The 24798-nt window shown below is 43.5% G+C and overlaps 1 protein-coding gene across 1 annotated transcript in view; it reads right to left on the bottom strand.

The window, feature by feature from the left end:
• LOC145865463 (protein sidekick-2) overlaps positions 1-5347 on the bottom strand; it is a 73242-nt gene extending 67895 nt beyond the window's left edge. Inside the window, exon 1 of the mRNA XM_082970364.1 lies at positions 5202-5347. Within this exon, the coding sequence (XP_082826490.1) occupies positions 5202-5347 (146 nt within the window). The remainder of the gene's footprint in view (positions 1-5201) is intronic.
• Between the last annotated feature and the right edge of the window lie 19451 nt (positions 5348-24798).

The following is a 24798-nucleotide window of genomic DNA, read 5'->3' as shown; positions in this document are numbered from 1 at the left end:
TCCCGTCAGCAACTTCAAATTGCAATGAGGTGTGAAGTAAGAGGTGTGAATGCCCTTGAATACAATGGCAGCAGAGCACCACAGCCTCCACAACCCAAACAAAGAGGCCTCACACCCCTATCCAGAGGCCACACCCCTATGCAGAGGCAATCTAAGTACAGTCCCCCCCACAGATTTTTTTTTTATCCTGCATGTAAAAGGTACAAGGAGAAGCTCCTCAAAGAAAATCCAGATATGCTTATTTACTGACAACAATGGATACGTAAACAATCTCATCTTCCAGACAGGGATGCAGCATGAGCCCCATCCTCTTCAACATTTATATGAATTAATTGGTGAGGGCACACGGCCTCACCCTACTGGACGTGGAAATCAAATGTTGACTGTTTGCTGATGATCTGGTGCTTCTTTCCCCAACCAAAGAGGGCCTACAGCAGCATCAAGATCTTCTGCACAGGTTCTATCAGACTTAGGCCCTGACAGTAAATCTCAGTATGACAAAAATAATGCTGTTCCAAAAAAGGTCCAGTTGCCAGGACTACCAATACAAATCTATCTAGACACTGTTGCCCGAGAGCACACAAAGAAGAATACATACCTCGGCCTAACTATCAACACCACAGGTAACTTACACAAGACTGTGAACAATCTAAGAGATGAGGCAAGAAGGGCCTTCTATGCCATCAAGAGGAACATAACACTTGACATCCCAAATAGGATCTGTCAAAAAATACTTAACAGTTACGGAACCCATTGCCCTATATGGCGGTAAGGTCTGAGATCCACTCACCAACAAATAATTCACAAAATAGGACAATACCCAATTGAGACTCTTCATGCAGAATTCTTTAAAAACATAGTTTGTATACAACTTAAAACCCCAAACAATGCACGAGTCAGAATTAGGAGTATACACACTAGTTATCAAAGTCCAGAAAATAGCTGTTAAAAATTCTACAACCACCTAAAAGGAAGTGATTCCCACATATTCCTGCACAAAGCCCTAACCTACAGTGAGATTAATCCGGAGAAGAGTCCCCTAAACCAGCTTTTTTTGGGGCTGTGTTCACAAACAGACCCCACAGAACGCCTGTCAGCAACACAATTAGACCCAACCAAATCATGAGAAAGGAAAAAGATAACTATTTAATACACTGGAAAGAATAAACCAAAAAACAGAATACCTGACCACTGTGACTGACCCAAAATGACAAAAATCCTTGACAATGTACAGACTCCGTGAACATAGCCTTGCTATTGAGAGAGGTCACCATAGGCAGACTTGGCTCTCAAGAGAAGACAGGAAATGTGCCACAAAATTAAAGTTGAAGTAGGAAGTTTACATACACCTTAGCCAAATACATTTAAACTCAGTTTTTCACAATTCCTGACATTTAATCCAAGTACAAATCCCCTGTCTTAGGTCAGTTAGGATCACCCGTTTATTTTAAGAATGTGAAATGTCAGAATAATAGTGAAGAGAACGATTTATTTCAGCTGTTATTTCTTTCATCACATTCCCAGTGAGTCAGAAGTTTACATACACTCAATTAGTATTTTGTAGCATTGCCATTAAATTGTTTAACTTTGGTCAAACGTTTTGGGTTGCCTTCCACAAGGTTCCCACAATAAATTGGGTGAATTTTGGCCCATTCCTCCTGACAGAGCTGGTGTAATTAAGTCAGGTTTGTAGGCCTCCTTGCTCGCACACGCTTTTTCAGTTCTACCCACACATTTTGTATAGGATTGAGGTCAGGGCTTTGTGATGGCCACTCCAATACGTTGACTTTGTTGTCTTTAAGCCATTTTGGACATATTAAGCCAACTTTGGACATATGCTTGGGGTCATTGTCCATTTGGAAGACCCATTTGCAACCAAAGTATAACTTCCTGACTGATGCCTTGAGATTTTGCTTCAATATATCCACATCATTTTCCACCCTCATGATGAAACCTATTTTGCAAAGCACCCCCACAACATGCTGCTGCCACTCCCGTGCTTCACAGTTGGGATAGTGTTCTTCGGCATGCAAGCCTCCCCCTTTTTCCTCCAAACATAACGATGGTCGTTATGGCCAAAGAGTTCTATTTTTGTTTCATCAGACCAGAGGACATTTCTCCAAAAAGTACGATCTTTGTCCCCATGTGCAGCTGCAAACTGTAGTCTGGCTTTTTTATGGCAGTTTTGGATCAGTTGCTTCTTCCCTGCTGAGCAGCCTTTCAGATTATGTCGATATAGGACTTGTTTTACTGTGGATATAGATACTTTGTACCTGTTTCCTCCAGCGTCTTCACAAGATCCTTTGCTGTTGTTCTGGGATTAATTTGCACTTTTCGCACCAAAGTATGTTCATCTCTAGGAGACAGACTTGTGGAGGTCTACATTTTTTTCTGATTTATTTTGTGATTTCCCCATGATGTCAAGCAAAGAGGCACTGAGTTTGAAGGTAGGCCGTGAAATACATCCACAGGTACACCTCCAATTGAATCATATTATGTCAATTAGCCTATCAGAAGCCTCTAAAGCCATGACATCATTTTCTGGAATTTTCCAAGCTGTTTAAAGCACAGTCAACTCAGTGTATGTAATCTTCTGACCCACTGGAATTGTGATACAGTGAATTATAAGTGAAATAATCTGTCTGTAAACAATTGTTGGAAAAATGACTTGTGTCATGCACAAAGTAGATGTCCTAACCGACTTGCCAAAACAATAGTTTGTTGACAAGAAATTTGTGGTTTGGTTGAAAAATAAGTTTTAATGACTCCAACCTAAGTGTATCTAAACTTCCGACTTCAACTGTAGGTGGAAACTGAGCTGTACTTGCTAACCTCCTTTCAGTATGACCATATTAGAGACACATATTTCCCACAGATCACACAGACCAACAAATAATTTGAAAACAAACCAAACATTGATAAACTTCCATATCTGTTAGGTGTAATACCACAGTGTGCAATCACAGCAGTAAGATTTGTGGCCCATTGCCATGAGAAAAGGGCATTCAGTATAGCACAAACAAATTTGGAAATACCAACAATATTTATCTGTTAATTTATCTTCCCTCACTGTTCGTACTCCAACTATTTGCACATTGCTAACACACTTTTCATAGCTGATAATTGAACAGTTGAAATGTCTTTATCTTTTTAAACCTTTTTGAGTGCAGTACTTCCTACGAATTTCGAATCGCTTTTTGTTGATGTTGTTTCTTCTCACATTTGTTTATTGTTTATTTCACTTGCTTTGGCAATGTAGACATGTTTCCCATGCCAATGAAGCCCCTTGGCATTGAGAGAGAGAGCCACACATGTGGACATCATCTGTTCACCTACTCTGCGTCTCACAAAGACATGGTGGTCAGAACCAAAAATCTAAGATTTCCAACGATCTAATGTCCATTGCTCATGTTTCTTGGCCCAATCAAGTCTCTTCTAATTATTGATGTCCTTTAGTAGTGGTTTCTTTGCATGAAGGCCTGATTTACACAGTCCCCTCTCAACAGTTTATGTGTCTGTTACTTAAACTCTGTGAAGCATTTATTTGGGCTGCATTCTTAGGTGCAGTTAACTAATTAACTTATCCTCTGCAGCAGAGGTAACTCTGGGTCTTGCTTTCCTGTGGCGGTCCTCATGAGAGCCAGTTTCATAATAGCGCTTGACGGTTTTTGAGACTGCACTTGAATTTATTTTTTTTCTTCACATTGACTGACCTTCTTTTCTTAAAGTATTGATGGACTGTCATTTCTCTTTGCTTATTTGAGCTTTTCTTGCCATAATATGGACTTGGTCTTTCACCAAATAGGACTATCTTCTGTATACCACCCCTACCTTGTCACAACACAACTGATTGGGTCAAACGCATTAATTAAGAAAGAAAGATATTCTACAAATGTACTTTTAACAAGGCACACCTGCTAATTGAAATGCATTCAAGGTGACTACCTCATGAAGCTGCTTGAGAGAATGCCAAGAGTGTGCAAAGCTGTCATCAAGGCAAAGGGTGCCTTCTTTGTAGAATTTAAAATATATTTTGATTTGTTTAAAACTTTTTTGGTTACTACATGATTCTATATTTTTTAGTTGATAGTTTTGATGTCTTCACTACTTTTCTAAAATGTAGAAAATAGTAAAAATAAAGAAAACCCTTAAATGAGTAGGTGTGCCCAAACTTTTGACTGGTACTGTATATCTGGAGCCAATCCTTTCACTGTAAATGAGCAGTGCTCCCAGTCTCCCACTCGGGGCTGCCAAGTCAGTGAGAGTGCCAGAGAGACAGAAAGCTATTGCCTCTTTCCAAAAGCACCTCTCTATTTGTCCCCTTTTTTAGTTTAAGAGGTAGAATGCCAAGACAAGAATCCCATTTGAGGCTTTCAGTGGCGCCGCCAGGCACTCAGAGCCTCACACTCCTATTCCCCCTCTCAGAGCCCCCCTATCTAGCCCCAATGTAGTCTGATAGTACCAGGCCTCTCTCTAAACTGGTAAACAAGTCTCCCTCGCTGCCTCGCCTCCATTAGAGGGCAGAATAAATGGAGAGTAGAGGAGAGGCCCTGGGAGTACATTTCACTGAGGCCGAGACCTCTTTCAAGTGATGGAGACATAGTTACAAACAGACAGAACATGCAATCTATCACGCTCTGTCTCCCTCTCTCCTTCTCTTCCTCTCTCTGTCCTCCATGTCACTCTCAGACACATGCACTAACAACCTTACGGCACCCTAGACACATAAAACACGCAGATGGAGCCAACTGATATGAAACACAACATAATGAACAACCCATTCACACTAACACATAATAGACAACATAGCTATTGTTTATCAAATAGACAGCATCTTGAGGTATAAAAACATAACATTTTATTTGACAACAATGAGAGAGAGGGAGAGGGAAGATGGGAGAGGGAAGAAGAGAGAGAATAAGAGAGAGTGGGAGAGAGAAGAGAGAGAGTGGGAGAGAGAAGAGAGAGATAAGGAGAGAGGGAGAGAGAGAGAGGGAGAGGGAAGAAGAGAGAGCATAAGAGACAGTGGGAGAGAGAAGAAGAGAGAGTGGGAGAGAGAAGAAGAGAGAGAGTGGAAGTGGGAAGAAGAGAGAGAATGGGAGAGAGAAGAAGAAGAAGAGAGAGAGAGAGAGAGAGAGAGAGAGAGAGAGAGAGAGAGAGAGAGATAGCTGCATAAGAGACATCATCATCATGCATCTTACATGCGGCTGCTGGGCGGTATCTTGCGTCCGTCTCTGAACCATGTGACCTGCGGCTGGGGAAAGCTCCTGATGCGTGGTGCGGGAACCACTGCCCCCTCCCCCTGAGAGACCGACTGGGCGCGCTCACCCTCCTCAAAACCGCCCATAACTAAATGAAGAAAGAAGAGAAAGAAAGAAAAACAAATGTTTAGTTAGTCTTTGGGAGAATATTCTCTCTCAAAATTGATCCTTTGATTTCTTCGTTTTTTTCAACATCTGTTTTGTGGACTGAGGTGGTTTGACACAGCCTGTGATTGGTTGTCACATATGGAGGCAGTGGGACTGTAGATTTAGTGACTCACTGAGGGAACATGGTATTGACTCAGATCAATCTGTCATAACACCACTAACAAATGTATTTTTTTAATATATTTTTTTCCTTTATTTAACTAGGCAAGTAAAAAATGACCCGCCATTATGTTTAACAGCAGAGAAAACCCCCTAAATGACATTTATCTACTTTAAATTTGATTCATTTTCCAGAAGTGACCCCAACATTAGAAAAAGTGAAACATCACCTTTGTTCATATTTCCATGAAAGCTGTACACCACCAGGGTACAAAGATTGTCTTATGGTCATTTTTGACGCGGCAGTTATAAAATAATTGACACACCACAAAAACCACAAAGACACACATACACACACAGAATGATAAATTGAGATGATGTGTTCTACTGATTGAACTCAGCCAGCAGTTCCTGAAGAGGAAGATCACCACGGTTGACAACTCCCTTGTGTCCTCCTCCCAGAGTGCTAAGAACCTTGGCGTGATCCTGGACAACACCCTGTCGTTCTCCACTAACATCAAGGCGGTGACCCGATCCTGTAGGTTCATGCTCTACAACATTTGCAGAGTACGACCCTGCCTCACACAGGAAGCAGCGCAGGTCCTAATCCAGGCACTTGTCATCTCCCGTCTGGATTACTGCAACTCGCTGTTGGCTGGGCTCCCTGCCTGTGCCATTAAACCCCTACAACTCATCCAGAACGCCGCAGCCAGTCTGGTGTTCAACCTTCCCAAGTTCTCTCACGTCACCCCGCTCCTCCGCTCTCTACACTGGCTTCCAGTTGAAGCTCGCATCCGCTACAAGACCATGGTGATTGCCTACGGAGCTGTGAAGGGAACAGCACCTCCATACCTTCAGGCTCTGATCAGGCCCTACACCCAAACAAGGGCACTGCGTTCATCCACCTCTGGCCTGCTGGTCCCCTACCTCTGAGGAAGCACAGCTCCCGCTCAGCCCAGTCAAAACTGTTCGCTGCTCTGGCACCCCAATGGTGGAACAAGCTCCCTCACGACGCCAGGACAGCGGAGTCAATCACCACCTTCCGGAGACACCTGAAACCCCACCTCTTTAAGGAATACCTAGGATAGGATAAAGTAATCCTTCTAACCCCCCCCCCCTCCTTAAAAGATTTAGAAGCACTATTGTAAAGTGGTTGTTCCACTGGATATCATAAGGTGAATGCACCAATTTGTAAGTCGCTCTGGATAAGAGCGTCTGCTAAATGACTTAAATGTAAATGTAAATGTAATGGTTGGCACAGTTAGAAAGAACAAGCCATAGTTCCCCCCTGCACTCCTTGCAACAAAGGGGAGAGAGGCCTTCTCATCAAAGTTTGCCTTCACCCCACCACCACTCTAGTTTCTTACCTCCCAAAGAGGAACAGGAACGTGGACATGGCACAAAACACCTGAGATCAGTGATCGTGAGGACAGGAAGCCAGCCATCTTCCTGGACTACAACCACAACAAAGGAGGTGTGGACAACCTGGACAAGGAGATTGGAACTTACAGCTGCAGGAGGATGTTCTCAGGAGGATGTGTCCTCATACAATGCCTTCATGATATAGAACAAGATCAACTCTACCTGGATGCCTGATAAGCAGAACAAGAGGAGGGTGTTCCTGGAGCAGCTAAGAAAGGCACTTGTAACCCCACACATTCAAAGAAGGAAGCGTCTCCCCCGCACAGCAGCCTCTGCAGCGCTTGTGAAAGCTGTTCAGGGGGCTGAATCTTGTCCTGATTCACCTGAGGATGCAGCTGGGGCAGCAAGAGGAGGAGATGCCAATTCTGCCCCCTAAAGAAGGACTGTAAAACAAATACTATGTGCTGCACATGTGAGAAATACATCTGCAAAGTCCATGCACACACACACTTGCATACTGTCCTACATGTGCTAATTAAAGTTGATTGATCTTTGTTCTTCACATTTTTGTTTTGTATCTATTATCTTATTTAATTATTATTTATTGTTGTTTATACGCCTTGTGGCTGGGGGGAATGGTTCAAAAAATGGGAGAGGACTAGTATTTTGTTGTTGAATTCCTCATTGTACAGTATGTATGAATATGTCACTATGTTGCCAAAAAAGGTCAAGACTGTTAGTTACCCTTCAATAAAATGCATTCAAAACAACTTTCTGCACATTTCTGCTACTTTCTTAGGCCATACAAGTGCTATCTCTTGCTAAAAAATGTAAGGGTTTAGTGAAGGCAGGTCATTTTCTACCCTTAGGACAAGGGGAGCATACATAATATTAAGACTACACAACGGATAAGACAAATTCTTATGACGTCCTACCCCGGCCAAACTCTAACCCGGACGATGGTGGACCAATTATGTGCGGCCCTATGCGACTCATAATCATGGCCGGTTGTGATACAGCCTGGAATCGAACCAGGGTCTGTAGTGATGCTTCTAGCACTGAAATGTAGTGACTTAGTGACCTTAGACCGCTGACTATAAGTGGCTGCTCATGTACCTAGAGAGCCAGCATGAGGGTCCACACTCAGGTTACTAGGGCACGTTGAAGAAAAAAACAGTGCTGTGTTGCTGCATCATTTGAAGCAACACAAACGGAGTCCAGCAACTCCATGAGTCAAGACTACAATATAGTTTAACTCAAAAACTATCACTGAATTGTTTTCATAAAAAAAACTCTAAACAAATTAAATAGATACCCTGAGTGTAAAAAACCATTATGAACACCTACTCTTTCCATGACATAGACTGACCACGTGAATCCAGGTGAAAGCTATAATCCCTATTTGATGTCACTTGTTAAATCCACTTCAAATCAGTATAGACGAAGGGGAGGAGACAGGTTAATTAAATTATTATTTTTAAGCCTTGAGACAATTGAGACAAGGATTGTGTATGTGTGCCATTCAGAGGGTGAATGGGTAAGACAAAATATTTAAGTGCCTTTGAACGGGGTATGGTAGTATGTGCCAGGCACACCGGTTTGTGTCAAGAACTGCAACTCTGCTGGGTTTTTCACGCTCAACAGTTACCCGTGTGTATCAAGAATGGTGCACCAACCAAAGGACATCCAGGCAACTTGACACAACTGTGGGAAGCATTGGACTCATCATGGGCCAGCATCCCTGTCGAACACTTTCGACACCTTGTAAAGTCCATTCCCCAGCAAATTGAGGCTGTTCTGAAGGCAAATGGAGGGGGGGGGGGGTCTTGATGTAGGCTGCTTCATGGCGCTATGGCAACAATAGAACTGCTATACTGTGACTGTCATGTTCATATTACTTACTGTATATTTCACATTATAATGCAGTCTTCTTGTCTTTCTCAGACTTTCTTTATTGAACATAATCATATTTGTTTTGGTGCATTTTAAAGTAAAACATTGTATTGGTAATAAATACATTTTCTAAAGTCCTTAGGAGAAGATGCAGTAAAAACTGTACAACATCACAACGTAGCTTTGCTACCTCCAAGCTGAACATAGCAATGTCGTCAACTAACATTAACTGCGTTTTACACAGGCAGCCCAATTATGATATTTCCCCAATTATTGGCAAAAGAGCTCATCTGATTGGTCAAAAGAATAGTTAGTAAAAAAAAATATTTGGCTGCCTGTATAAACGCAGTCATTGTCACCTCAAACTAAATAAAGGATTGCTGAAGAATCCACAAGGCTTTAGAGTCCACAAGGTTGTTCAAATGAGACTATATGCTTGAGCAGTGGCTGTCCCTGATGCTGTATGCCTAGTTGAGCTACAAGTCATGAAAGACACAGAGCTGGGGACTCAAAACGGTAAGTTTCTGTCAGTTTTCCCACCAAGTAGAGGTTAACCTGTTAGGGCTAGGGGCCAGTATTGACACGGCCGGATAAAAAATGTACCCGATTTAAACTGGTTACTACTCTTGCCCAGAAACGAGAATATGCATGTAATTAGTATATTTGGATAGAAAACACTCTAAAGTTTCTAAAACTGTTTGAATGGTGTCTGTGAGTATAACAGAACTCATATGGCAGGCAAAAACCTGAGAAGATTCCAAGCAGGAAGTGGCCTGTCTGAGAATTTGTAGTTCTTCTTTAGATTCTCTATTGAAACTACAGTATCTGTGGGGTTACGTAGCACTTTCTAAGGCTTCCATTGGCTCTCCAAAGCCTTCAGAAAGCGGATTGAGGCATCTCCTGTCTCTGGGCAGAGTACAGTAGCTCAGTTTGTCAGTGGTCTGCCTGGTGACAAAGAAATTGGATATGCTCATTCACGAGACCACGCTGTTTTTTTTCCCTCTTTGAATGAATACACTATTGTCCGGTTGGAATATTATCGCTATTTTATGAGAAAAATACCATAAAAATGGATTTTAACCTGTTGGGTCTAGGGGGCAGCATTTGCACGTCTGGATAAAAAAAATGTACCCGATTTAATCTGGTTACTAATCCTACCCAGTAACTAGAATATGCATATACTTATTATATATGGATAGAAAACACTCTAAAGTTTCCAAAACTGTTTGAATGGTGTCTGTGAGTATAACAGAACTCATTTGGCAGGCAAAACCCTGAGACATTTTCTGACAGGAAGTGGATACCTGATGTGTTGTATTGATTTTAAACCTATCCCATTGAAAAACACAGGGGTTTAGGAATATTTTGGCACTTCCTATTGCTTCCACTAGATGTCACCAGCCTTTACAAAGTGTTTTGAGTCTTCTGGAGGGAGATCTGACCGAACAAGAGCCATGGAACGGTGATGTCCCATTAGACACCTGGCGCGCTACTTCATGTTGGGTACCCTCGTTCCAATACGTTATAAAAGGCTATGCATTCGTCCACCTTGAATATTATTCATGTTCTGGTTAAAAAAGGCCCTAATGATTTATGCTATACAACGTTTGACATGTTTGAACGAACGGAAATATATTTTTTCCCCTCGTTCATGACGAGAAGTCCGGCTGGCTTACATCATGTGCTAACGAGACGGAGATTTTTGGACATAAATGATGAGCTTTTTTGAACAAAACTACATTCGTTATGGACCTGTGATACCTGGAAGTGACATCTGATGAAGAGAATCAAAGGTAATGGATTATTTACATAGTATTTTCGATTTTAGATCTCCCCAACATGACGTCTAGTCTGTATCGCAACGCGTATTTTTCTGGGCACAGTGCTCAGATTATTGCAAAGTGTGATTTCCCAGTAAGGTTATTTTTAAATCTGGCAAGTTGATTGCGTTCAAAAGATGTAAATCTATAATTCTTTAAATGACAATATAATATTTTACCAATGTTTTCTAATTTTAATTATTTAATTTGTGACGCTGACTTGACTGCCGGTTATTGGAGGGAAACGATTTCCTCAACATCAATGCCATAGTAAAACGCTGTTTTTGTATATAAATATGAACTTGATAGAACTAAAAATGCATGCATTGTCTAACATAATGTCCTAGGAGTGTCATCTGATGGAGATTGTAAAAGGTTAGTGTATCATTTTAGCTGGTTTTATGGTTTTGGTGACCCTGTCTTTGACTTGACAAAACATTACACACAACTCTTGTAAATGTACTGTCCTAACATACTCTAAATTTATGCTTTCGCCGTAAAACCTTTTTGAAATCGTAAAACGTGGTTAGATTAAGGAGATGTTTATCTTTCAAATGGTGTAACATAGTTGTATTTTTGAAAAATTTGAATTTTGACATTTATTTGGATTCAAATTTGCCGCTCTTGAAATGCACCTGCTGTTGATGGAGTGCACCACAGGTGGCACGCTAGCGTCCCACCTAGCCCCAAGAGGTTAAACAGCGTTTGACATGCTTCTAAGTACGGTAATGGAACATTTTGAATGTCTTTCTCTCGAAATGCGCTCGCGCGTTACCCTTTGGATAGTGACCTGAACGCACAAACAAAACGGAGGTATTTGGACATAACTATGGATTATTTGGAACAAAAACAAAATTTCTTGTGGAAGTAGCAGTCCTGGGAGTGCATTCTGATGAAGATCAGCAAAGGTAATACAATTCTTCTAATACTAATTCTGAGTTTAGTGTGCCTCGAAGTTGGCGGGTGTCAAAATATCTAGCCGTGATATCAGAATATTGCAAAATGTGCTTTCGCCGAAAAGCTATTTTAAAATCTGACATAGCGATTGCATAAAGGAGTTCTCTATCTATAATTCTTAAAATAATTGTTATGTATTTTGTCAACGTTTGTGATGAGTAATTTAGTAAACTCACCGGAGGTTTTCGGGTGGGGATACATTTTCTGAACATCACACACCAATGTAAAAAGCTGTTTTTTGATATAAATATGAACTTGATTGAACAAAACATGCATGTATTGTATAACATAATGTCCTAGGAGTGTCATCTGATGAAGATTATCAAAGGTTAGTGCTTCATTTAGCTGTGTTTTGGGTTTCTGTGACACATATGCTTGCTTGGAAAATGGCTGTGTGATTATTTTGGGCTATGTACTCTCCTAACATAATCTAATGTTTTGCTGTGGCCGTAAAGCCTTTTTGAAATCGGACAATGTGGTTAGATTAACGAGAGTCCTATCTTTAAAATGGTGTAAAATAGTCGTATGTTTGAAAAATTGAAATTATTGTATTTTTGAGGTTTTTGTTTTTCGCGCCACGCTGTTCCACTGGCTGTTGAATAGAGTGGGACGGTGACGTCCCACCTAGCCCATAGAGGCTAAGTATTTTGAAGCCGCTGATCTGAGGTATGTGTGTGCCAATAGGACGCAGTGTTTTGATTCTTGAAATTGTTTACTTACGTTTGTATTATTCTATTTCATTTGTTCCCAGGGGGAAAGGGGAAGGCACCTAGGGAGTGCTTACGAAAGAGGCCTGCGGGCATACATAACCCGTAGCATTTACTGTCTATGCACAATAGGTAAGACCTGGGCGGACCACCTCTTGTATTTTGGTTAGCGCACCATGTGGTGCTAGTTAGGTAAGTAATGGGTAGGCAGGTAAGGTAGGAGAGGGGGCTCTTTAACTTTTAAGGTTTCGGACCGGGGGAATGTCGCTGGAGGCTCCGGACCAGGGGAACGTCGCTGGAGGCTCTGGACCGGGGGGTTGACGCTGGAGGCTCCAGACCGGGGGACATCGCTGGAGGCTCTGGACTGGGAAACGTCTCTGGAGGCTCCGGACCGGGGGACTTCGCTGTAGGCTCCGTGCCATGGATCATCGCTACAGGTTCCACACCATGGATCATCACTGGAGGCTCCGGGCCATGGATCATTACCGGAGGCTTCGTGCCATGGATTATCATTGGAGGCTCCGGGCCATGGATTATCACTGAAGGCTTTGTGCCATGGATCATCCCTACAGGCTCTGGGCCATGGATCATCACTGGAGGCTTCATGCCATGGATCATCCCTACAGGCTCCGGGCCATGGATCATCACTGGAGGCTTCGTGCCATGGATTATCACTGGAGGCTCCAGACCATGGATTATCACTGGAGGCTTCATGCCATGGATCATCACTACAGGCTCCGGGCCATTGATCATCACTGGAGGCTTCGTGCCATGGATCATCACTGGAGGCTTCGGACCATAGATCATCACTGGAGGCTTCTTTCGTGGAGCTGGAACAGGTCTCACCGGACTGGGGAGACGCACTGGAGACCGGGTGTGCAGAGCTGGCACATGGTATACTGGGCCGTGGAGGCGCACTGGAGGTCTGGAGCTTAGGGCTGGCACAACCCGTCCTGGCTGGATGTTTACTTTAGCCCGGCAAGGGCGGAGCGCTGGCATAGGACGAACTGGGCTGTGCAGGCGCACTGGCGACACAGTGCGCAGAACTGGCGCAGGATATACTGGGCCGTGGAGGCGCACTGAATGTCTGTAGCGTATGGCTGGCACAACCTGTCTTTGCTGGATGCTAAACCCAGCTCGACAACTGCAGGGCGCGGGCACAGATCGCACCGGCCTGTGAGTGCGCACTGGCAACACAGTGCACATCACCGCATAACACGGTGCTTGCCTCATCCCTCGCTCCCCACGGTAAGCACGGGCAGTTGCCTCAGGTCTCCACCCTGAGTCTGCCAAACTCCCCGTGTGCCCCCCACCAATTTTTTTTGGGGCTGCCTCCCGGGCTTCCTTCATTGCCGTGCCTCCCTATCTCATCACTGTTCCTCCCTCGCTGCTTCCACCTGTTCCCATGGGAGGCGATCCCTTACGGCCTGGATCTCCTCCCACATCCAGGATCCTGTGCCATCCAGGATGTCCTCCTATGTCCACCTCGTCTTCCCCGTAGGCGCACGCTGCTTGGTCTTCTTGTGGTGGGATCTTCTGTCACGATCGTCAAATTGAGTAGACCAAGGCGCAGCGTGCGTAGAGTTCCACGTGTTAATAAATGAAACTCACCAAAACAAATGCAGAAGCAAACGAAACATGAAGTAATGGTGTGCTCACAGGCACAACACAAAAACAAGATCCCACAACTCAAAGAGGGAAAAAGGGCTGCCTAAGTATGATTCCCAATCAGAGACAACGATGGACAGCTGCCTCTGATTGGAAACCACACTCAGCCAAAACAAAGAAATAGAAAAACTAGATTGCCCACCCCACATCACACCCTGACCTAACCAAACTAGAGGAAAATAAACGTCTCTAAGGTCAGGGCGTGACACAATGACCCTAAGCATGCTGATAAAGCAACACTCAAGTGGTTTAAGAGGAAACATTTAAATGTCTTGGAATGGCCTAGTCAAAGCCCAGACCTCGATCCAACTGAGAATCTGTGGTATGACTTAAAGGAGCTGGAGCAGTTTTGCCTTGAAGAATGGGCAAAAAGTGGCTAGATGTGCCAAGCTTATAAAGACATACGCCAAGACACTTGCAGCTGTATCTGCTGCAAAAGGTGGCTCTACAAAATATTGACATTGGGGGAGTAAATAGTTTTGCAAGCTCAAATTTTCAGTTTTTTTGTCTTATTCCGTCTTTATTTCACAATAAAAAATATTTTGCATCTTCAAAGCGGTGTGCATGTTGTGTTGATGAAATGATACAAACCCCAACCAAAATTCATTTTAATTCCAGGTTGTAAGGCAACAAAATAGGAAAAATGCCAAGGTGGGTTAGTACCTTCGCAAGCCACTGTATATTTCACAGACTCGTGGCTGAACGACAAAATAAATAACATACAGCTGGCGGGGTTTACGCTGCATCGGCAAGATAGAACCGCGTCTCCGGTAAGACAAGGGGTGGCGAACTGTGTATATTTGAAAACAACAGCAGGTGCATGCAACCTAATAGTAAGAAAGCCACTAGGTTTTACTCGCCTGATGTAGAGTTTCTCATGATAAGCTGTAGACCACACTATTTAACAAGAGAGTTTTCATCTATTTTCTTCATAGCTGTCCATTTACCACCACAAACCAATGCTGGCACTAAAACCGCACTCAATGAGCTGTACAGTATATAAGCAAACAGGAAAGCGCTCATCCAGAGGCAGCACTCCTAGTGGCCGGGGACTTTAATGCAGGGAAACTTAAATCCGTTAAATCCGTTTAACCTCATTTTCACCAACATGTTAAATGTGCAACCAGAGGATAAAAAACTTAAGAACACCTTTACTCCACACACAGAGACGCGTACAAAGCTCTCCCTCACCCTCCATTTGGCAAATCTGACCATAATTCTATCCTCCTGATTTCTGCTTACAAGCAAAAACTAAAGCAGGAAGCACCAGTGACTCCGTCAATAAAGAAGTGGTGACATGACACAGAACCTGTTAGGGATAGGGGGCAGTATTTGCACGGCCGGATAAAAAACGTACCCGATTTAATCTGGTTACTACTCCTGCCCAGTAACTAGAATATGCATATAATTGTTTGATTTGGATAGAAACACCCTAAAGTTTCTAAAACTGTTTGAATGGTGTCTGTGAGTATAACAGAACTCATATGGCAGTCAAAACCCTGAGACAAATCCTGACAGGAAACTGAAATCTGATGTGTGGATATCACTTCAAACATTTGCCATTGAAACACACAGGGGCTTGTGAATCATTTAGCACTTCCTATGGCTTCCACTAGATGTCCCCAGTCTTTACAAAGTGGTTTGAGTCTTCTATGGTAGTAACTGACCCAAAGAGAGGTTGTTGATATTGGTCAAAGGGGATGGGCCATTACCATTGTGACGTCGGCGCCAATGGCTACTCTCCCTTTTCGAAACGTTTTGAAAAACAATGCAACCGTCCCAATGGAATATTATTGAAGCCCTGGTTGAAAAAGCCCCTAAAGATTTATGTTATACAATGTTTGACATGTTTGAACGAACTTAAATATATTTTTTTTGCTCATTCCTGACGACAAGTCAGACGCACACGGTACATTTTCACTAGCCTTCGGAGCGCGCTAACACTATTGGGACATAAATTATTAACTTTTTTGAACAAAACTACATTTGTTATGGACCTGGGATCCCTAGAAGTGCCTTCTGATAAAGATAATCAAAGGTAAGGGATTATTTACAATAGTATTTTTGATGGTTGATCGTTCCAAGATGGCTCCAACATTTATAGCCTAGACTTTTTTTCTGGGCATACCACGTCGTTTATTGCAAAGTGTGATTTCCCAGTAAAGTAATTTTCAAATCTGGCAAAGCGATGGCATTGAAGACATGTTAATCTATAAGTCTTTGAATGACAATATTACATTTTAACAATGTTTTCGAATAGTAATTTTGTAAATTGTAGCGCTAATTCACCGGAAGCATTTGAGGGAAAAGATTTTCTGAACGTCATGCGCCGATGTAAAATGCTGTTTTTATATATAAATATGAACTTTATCGAACAAAAAATGCATGTGTTGTGTAAAATGATGTCCTAGGAGTGTCATCTGATGAAGGTTGTCAAAGGTTAGTGCTGCATTTAGCTGTGTTTTGGGTATTTGTGATGCATGCTTGTTGCTTTGAAAATGGCTGTGTGATTATTTCTGGCTGGGTACTCTGCTGACATAATCTAATGTTTTGCTTTTGCTGTAAAGCCTTTTTGAAATCGGACAACGTGGTTCGATTCAGGAGAGGTGTATCTATAAAACCGTGTAAAATAGTCATATGTTTGAGAAATTGAAGTTATAGCATTTATGAGGTTTTGCATTTAGCGCGACGCGATTCCACTGGCTGTTGATTAGGGTGGGACGCAAGCGTCCCACTGGCCCAGACAGGTTAATGACATTTTCAAACTGTCCCTGACTGAGTCTGTAATACCAACATGTTTCAAGCAGACCACCATAGTCCCTGTGCCAATGAAACTAAGGTAAGCTGCCTAAATTGCTACCAACCCGTAGCATTCACATTTGTAGCACTCATGTAAGTCGCTCTGGATAAGAGCGTCTGCTAAATGACTTAAATGTAAATGTAAATGTAGCCATGAAGTGCTTTGAAAGGCTGGTCCCATCAACACCATTATCCCGGAAACACTAGACCCACCCCAATTTGCATACGCCCCGAACAGATCCACAGATGATGCATTCTTTATTGCACTCAACACAGCCCTTTACATTCAGGACAGATGGAACACCTATCTAAGAATCCTATTCATTGAATACAGCTCAGCATTCATCAGCAAAGTGCCCTCAAAGCTCATCACTAAGCTAAAGACCCTGGGACTAAACACCTCCCTCTGCAACTGGATCCTTGACTTCCTGATGGGCCGCCCCCAGGTGGTAAGGGTAGGTAACAACACATCTGCCACGCTGATCCCCAACACCGGGGACCCCTCAGGGGTGCATACTCAGTCCCCTCCTCTACTCCCTGTTCACTCATGACTGCATGGCCAGGAACGACTCCAACACCATCATTAAGTTTGACAACAACACAACAGTGGTAGGCCTGATCACAGACAATGATGAGCCTACATGGAGGAGGTCAGAGACCTGGCCGTGTGGTGCCAGGATAACAACCTCTCCCTCAATGTGATCAATACAAAGGAGATGATTGTGGACTACAGGAAAAGGAGGACCGAGCATGCCCCCATTCTCATCGACGAGACTGTAGGGGAGCAGGTTGAGAGCTTCTAGTTCCTTGGTGTCCACATCACCAACAAACTATCATGGTCCAAACACACTAAGACAGTGGTGAAGAGGGCAATACAAAGCCTGTTCCCCTCAGGAGACTGAAAAGATTTGGTATGGGTCCTCAGATCCTCAAAAGGTTCTCAGCTGCACCATCGAGAGTATCCTGACTGGTTGCATCACTGCCTGGTATGGCAACTGCTCGGCCTCTGACCACAAGGCACAGGTTAGTGCGTACGGCCCACATCACTGGGGCCAAGCTTCCTGCCATCCAGGACCTCTTTAACAGGCGGTGTCAGAGTAAGGCCTTAAAAATTATTGAAAGACTGCAGCCACCCTGGTCATAGACTGTTCTCTCAGTTACTGCACGGCAAGTGGTACCGAGCACCAGATGTAGGTAAAAACTATTCTCAACAGCTTTTACCACCAAGCCCTAAGACTCCTGAACACCTCATCAAATGGCTACCCAGGCTATTTGCGATGTCCCCCCACTTTTATGCTTCTGCAACTCCCTGTTTATAATCTATGCATAGTCACTTTAACTCTACCTACATGAACAGTCGATGTCGGAAGTGTACAAACACTTAGGTTGGATTCATTAAAACTAGTTTTTCAACCACTCCACAAATTTCTAGTTAACAAACTATTGTTTTGGCAAGTCGGGTAGGACATCTATTTTGTGCACGACACGATCAATTTTTCAAACAATTGTTTACAGACAGATTATTTCACTTATAATTCACTGTATCACAATTCCAGTAGGTCAGAAGTTTAATAGATTAAGTTGGCTGTGCCTTTAAACAGCTTGGAAAATTCCAGAAAATGATGTCATGGCTTTAGAAGCTTCTGATAAGCTAATTGACATAATTTGAGTCAATTGGAGGTGTACCTGTGGATGTATTTGAAGGCCTACCTTCAAACTCAGTGCCTCTTTGCTTGACATCATGGGAAACTCAAAATAAATCAGCCAAGACCTCAAAAATTGTAGACCTCCACAAGTCTGGTTCATCCTTGGGAGCAATTTCCAAACGCCTGAAGGTACCACGTTCATCTGTACAAACAATAGTACGCAAGTATAAACACCACGTAGCCGTCATATCGCTCAGGAAAGAGACGCGTTCAGTCTCCTAGAGATGAACGTACTTTGGTGCGAAAAGTGCAAATCAATCCCAGAACAACAGCAAAGGACCTTGTGAAGATGCTGGAGGAAAAAGGTTTGAAAGTATCTATATCCACAGTAAAACAAATCCTTTGTCGACATAACCTGAAAGGCCGCTCAACAAGGAAGAAACCACTGCTCCAAAACCGCCATAAAAAAAGCCAGACTACAGTTTGCAACTGCACATAGGGACAAAGATCTTACTTTTTGGAGAAATCTCCTCTGGTCTGTTGAAACAAAAATAGAACTGTTTGGCCATAACGACCATCGTTATGTTTGGAGGAAAAAGGGGGAGACTTGCAAGCCGAAAAACACCATCCCAACCGTGAATCACGGGGTGGCAGCATCATAGTGTGGGGGTGCTTTGCTGCAGGAGGGACTGGTGCACTTCACAAAATAGATGGCATCATGAGGGTGGAAAATCATGTGGATATGTTAAATCAACATCTCAAGACATCAGTCAGGAAGTTAAAGCTTGGTCGTAAATGGGTCTTCCAAATGGACAATGACCCCAAGCATACTTCCAAAGTTGTGGCAAAATGGCTTAAGGACAACAAAGTCAAGGTATTGGAGTGGCCATCACAAAGCCCTGACCTCAATCCTATAGACAATTTGTGGGCAGAACTGAAAAATCGTGTGCGAGCAAAGAGGCCTCCAAACCCAAATACTAATTGAGTGTATGTAATCTTCTGACTCACTGGGAATCTAATGAAAGAAATAAAAGCTGAAATAAATAATTCTCTCTACTATTATTCTGACATTTCACATTCTTAAAATAAAGTGGTGGTCCTAACTGACCTAGGATTAAATGTTAGGAATTGTGAAAAACTGAGTTTAAATGTATTTGGCTAAGGTTTATGTAAACTTCTGACTTCAACTGTACCTATTACCTCAATTACCTTGACTAACCTGTGACCCTGCACACTGACTCTGTATCGGTAGGCCTTGTATATAGCCTCGTTACTATTATTTTACTGCTGCTCTTTAATTATTTGCTATTTTTTTAAATATTTTTTATTTTTCCATTTTTTACTTATCACATCTCTATTAAAACTGCATTGTTGGTTAAGGGCTTGTAAGTAAGCATTTTACTGTAAGGTCTACACCGGATGTATTCACGTGACAAATAACATTTGATTTGATTTGATCTGAAAATTGTTTTGCATCGAATCAACTAACTAGGTTTAATTGTTATTTGATTCAATTAATCATGTAACAATTAACTCATTAGGATTTGGGGCACCACGGAAGAAGTTGTTTAATGAGTTACAATCTCCAAAATTAAACTCTAGATGATGTAAGATATATATCATGCTGACACGCTCTCTGAGCTCCCTCGGGTGTGACTACTTACTGGGGCAAAGTATTATCAAAACTATAATTTGGTTAGAAAACAAAAATCACATTCATATCTTAACAAACATATTCTCAGCATCTTTGATATTTCCTACACAACGTAAAGAATGAAAACCTGAAATATACAGTGTGGATACAGTTGAAGTTAAATATATTCATTTTAACATGTTTATACCATTATTAATGACATCACAAAATAGACAAATCACAAAATTAGTTTTCCATATATCATCTCTCATCATTCCCCACATTCGGATTTTAAGAATATTGTTCCAGTGTTCACTTTTGGACGGCTTTTAGATTTTGGGCGGCAAAAAGTCTCTGTAACAAAGCCACATTACTATTTCCAATACTACAGGGAAAAGAGTCCTCTGCTGCATATAATTTACGACCGGGTATGAGGTGACACAAAACCCCTGCATCAATTCCTTTCCCCTCTGCTTGTGAGAGGGGTCTGGTAGAAGTTGATCCATTTTAAACCTGATCTTTGGATCCTCACAGGAGAGTCATGACAGAATACATATGTAGTCTGGCGTTGCTGTGCTGCATAAGAACAAATGCAAATCTGGGAAATGTTCAAATGAAAATGGTGCCGGAAGAAGTGGCAGCAGTTTTACGGGCCCAACCAATTGTGCTATTATGTGGGTTTTTTTCGAGTTATTTGTAACTTATTTTGTACAGTGAGGGAAAAAAGTATTTGATCCCCTGCTGAGTTTGTACGTTTCCCACTGACAAAGAAATGATCAGTCTATAATTTTAATGGTAGGTTTATTTGAACAGTGAGAGACAGAATAACAACAAAAAATCCAGAAAAACGCATGTCAAAAAGGTTATAAATTGATTTGCATTTTAATGAGGGAAATAAGTATTTGACCCCCTCTCAATCAGAAAGATTTCTGGCTCCCAGGTGTCTTTTATACAGGTAACGAGCTGAGATTAGGAGCACAGTCTTAAAGGGAGTGCTCCTAATCTCAGTTTGTTACCTGTATAAAAGACACCTGTCCACAGACGCAATCAATCAATCAGATTCCAAACTCTCCACCATGGCCAAGACCAAAGAGCTCTCCAAGGATGTCAGAGACAAGATTGTAGACCTACACAAGGCTGGAATGGGCTACAAGACCATCGCCAAGCAGCTTGGTGAGAAGGTGAGAACAGTTGGTGCTATTATTCGCAAATGGATGAAACACAAAAGAACTGTCAATCTCCCTCGGCCTGGGGCTCCACGCAAGATCTCACCTTGTGGAGTTGCAATGATCATGAGAACGGTGAGGAATCATCCCAGAACTACACGGGAGGATCTTGTCAATGATCTCAAGGCAGCTGGGACCATAATCACCAAGAAAACAATTGGTAACACACTACGCCGTGAAGGACTGAAATCCTGCAGCGCCCGCAAGGTCCCCCTGCTCAAGAAATCACATATACAGGCCCCTCTGAAGTTTGCCAATGAACATCTGAATGATTCAGAGGACAACTGGTGAAAGTGTTGTGGTCAGATGACACCAAAATGGAGCTCTTTGGCATCAACTCAACTCACCGTGTTTGGAGGAGGAGGAATGCTGCCTATGACCCCAAGAACACCATCCCTACCATCAAACATGGAGGTGGAAACATTATGCTTTGGGGGTGTTTTTCTGCTAAGGGGACAGGACAACTTCACCGCATCAAAGGGACGATGGACGGGGCCATGTACCGTCAAATCTTGGGTGAGAACCTCCTTCCCTCAGCCAGGGCATTGAAAAGGGGTTGTGGATGGGTATTCCAGCATGACAATGACCCAAAACACACGGCCAAGGCAACAAAGGAGTGGCTCAAGAAGAAGCACATTAATTAAGGTCCTGGAGTGGCCTAGCCAGTCTCCAGACCTTTATCCCATAGAAAATCTGTGGAGAGAGCTGAAGGTTCGAGTTGCCAAACGTCAGCCTCGAAACCTTAATGACTTGGAGAAGATCTGCAAAGAGGAGTGGGACAAAATCCCTCCTCAGATGTGTGCAAACCTGGTGGCCAACTACAAGAAACGTCTGATCTCTGTGATTGCCAACAAGGGTTTTGCCACCAAGTACTAAGTCATGTTTTGCAGAGGGGTCAAATACTTATTTCCCTCATTAAAATGCAAAGCAATTTCTAGCATTTTTGACATCCGTTTTTCTGGATTTTTTTGTTGTTATTCTGTCTCTCACTGTAAAATTATCGACTGATAATGTCTTTGTCAGTGGGCAAATGTACAAAATCAGCAGGGGATCAAATACTTCTTTCCCTCACTGTACATAACGTTTCTGCAACCGTATCTTACGGCAAAAAAAGAGCTTCTGGATATCAGGACAGTGATCACTCACCTCAGATTAGACAAAGATTTTTTTCTACAACAAAGATGACACACAAGACATTCTCCAGACACCCCACAGGACCGACATCCCCGTTATTTGCAAGAGGAAGCGACGCAGGTACAGAGCACAAAAAGCCGGAACCCTGGTGAGGACCCGGAGATGGCGACTGAGAAAGCTGCCGTTACCGTCAATACTACTCGCCTCTGACAAGCAGAGGGGAAAAGAATTGATGCAGGGGATTTGTGACACAATAGGGAATACTAGAAAGGGGGGTACTAGGGAGGACATTACCAGGGAGGGGAGTACTAGGGAGCACTAGGGAGGGGAGTACTAGGGAGGAGGGTACTAGGGAGTGCTAGGGAGGGAGTACTAGGAATGGGGATACTAGTGAGGGAGTACTAGGGAGGGGTACAAGGGAGGAGAGTACTAGGGAGGAGGGTACTAGGACAGAATGTACTAGAGAGTACTAGGGAAAGGAGTACTGGGGCGGAGAGTACTAGGGATTACTCGGGAGGAGAGTACTAGGGATGGGAGTTAGAGAGTACTAAGGAGGGCAGTACTAGAGAGGAGAGTACTAAGGGAAGGGAAATAAAAGGGAGTACTAGGGAGTGGAGTACTAGGGAGGGTAGTACTAGGTATGGCAGTACAAGCGAGTACTAAGGAGGGGAGTACTAGGGAGGGGAGTACTAGGGAGTGCTTGGAAGGGGATTATTATGGAGGGGAATACTATGGAGTACTAGAGACAGGAGTACTAAAGAGGTGAGTTCTAGGGAGTACAAGGGATGGCAGGACAAATAAGGGCAGTACCAGTGGGGATGTATCAGGGAGGGGAGTCCTAGGGAGGGAGGTACTAGAGAGTACTAGGGTGGAAAATACTAAGGAGGAGAGTAATAGGGAGGGGAATACTAGGGAGTACTAGGTTGGATATTACTAGGGAGTAGATTACTAAGGAGGGGATTATTTGAGAGAACTAGGGAGGAGATTACTAGGGAGGAGAGTACTAGGGAGTAACTGGGAGGGGAGTACTAGGGAGGACAGTACTAGGGTGGGGAGTACTAGGGAGGAGAGTTCTAGGGAAGAGAGTGTTTGGGAGTACTAGGGAGGGAAATACTAGGGAGTTCTAGGGAGTACTAATGAGGGAGAAATTAGGGAGTACTATGGAGGAGAAAGCTTGGGAGGGGGGTACGAGAGAGGAGAGTACAGGGGAGGAGGGTACTAGGGAGCACTTGGGAGGTGAGCACTAGGGAGGGGAGTACTAGGGAGTACCTGGGAGGAAGGTACAAGGGGGTACTAGGAAGGGGAGTACTAGGGATGGGAATAATAGTGAGGGAGTACTAGGGCATTCTTGGGACGGGAATACTAGGGAGGAGAGCACTAGGGATTACTAAGGAGGAGAGTACTAGGGACTACTAGGGAGGAGAGTAGTAGGGAGGGCAATACAAGAGGGGAAAGTACTCAAGGAAGGGAAGTACTAGGCAGTGCTAGGGAGGGGAGTACTATGGAGGGCAGTACAAGAGAGCACTAAGGCGGGGACTACTAGGGAGGGGAGTACAAGGGAGTACTAGGAAGGGGATTATTTTGGAGGGGAAAACTAGAGAGTACAAGAAAGAGGAGGGGTACTGTGGAGTACCATGGATAGCAGTACCTATGAGGGCAGTTCAAGGGACGTATGTACCAGGGAGGGGAGTACTAGGGAGGGAGGTACTAGGGAGTACTAGGGATGAGAGTATTTGGGAAGGGAGTACTAGAGAGGGGAGTACTAGGGAGGAGATTACTAGGGAGGAGAGTACTGGGGAGAAATAGGGAGGGGGTACTAGGATGGCTGTACTAGCTAGGTGAGTACAAGGGAGGAGAGTACTAGGGAGGAGAGTACTGGGGAATACTAGGGAGGAGAGTACCAGGGAGGGGTTCTAGGGAGTACTAGGGAGAAGATTTCTTTTGGAGGGGAGTACTAGGGAGGGGAGTACTATGGATGTGGATACTAGTGAGGGAGTACAAGGGAGGGCTACAAGGAAGGAGAGTACTAGGGAGGGGAGTATTAGGGAGGGGAGTACTAGGAAGGAGAGTACTAGGGAGTACTAGGGAGGGAAGTACTAGCGAGGAGAGTCTTAGGGAGGAGAGTTCTAGGGAATACTAGGGAGGGGAGTATTAGGGAGGGAGGTATTATGGAGTACTAGGGAGGAGAGTACTAGGGAGGGGAGTACCACGGAGTACTAATGAGGGAGTACTAGAGAGGGGAGTACTAGAGAGGAGGGTACTAGGGAGTACTATGGAGCGGAGTACTAGGGTTGGGAAAACTAGTGAGGGATTACGAGGCAGGGGGTACAAGGGAGGAGGGTTCTAGGGAATACTATGGAGGGGAGAGGTAGGGTGGAGAGTATTAGGGAGTACTAGGGCAGGGAGTACTAGGGAGGGGAGTACT

This window comes from Salmo salar, chromosome 01, assembly GCF_965601325.2.
Source record: "Salmo salar chromosome 01, fSalSal1, whole genome shotgun sequence".
Taxonomy (NCBI): domain Eukaryota; kingdom Metazoa; phylum Chordata; class Actinopteri; order Salmoniformes; family Salmonidae; genus Salmo; species Salmo salar.
Note: the sequence above shows the minus strand (reverse complement) of the source record. Positions and strands in the feature narration are given on the sequence as shown.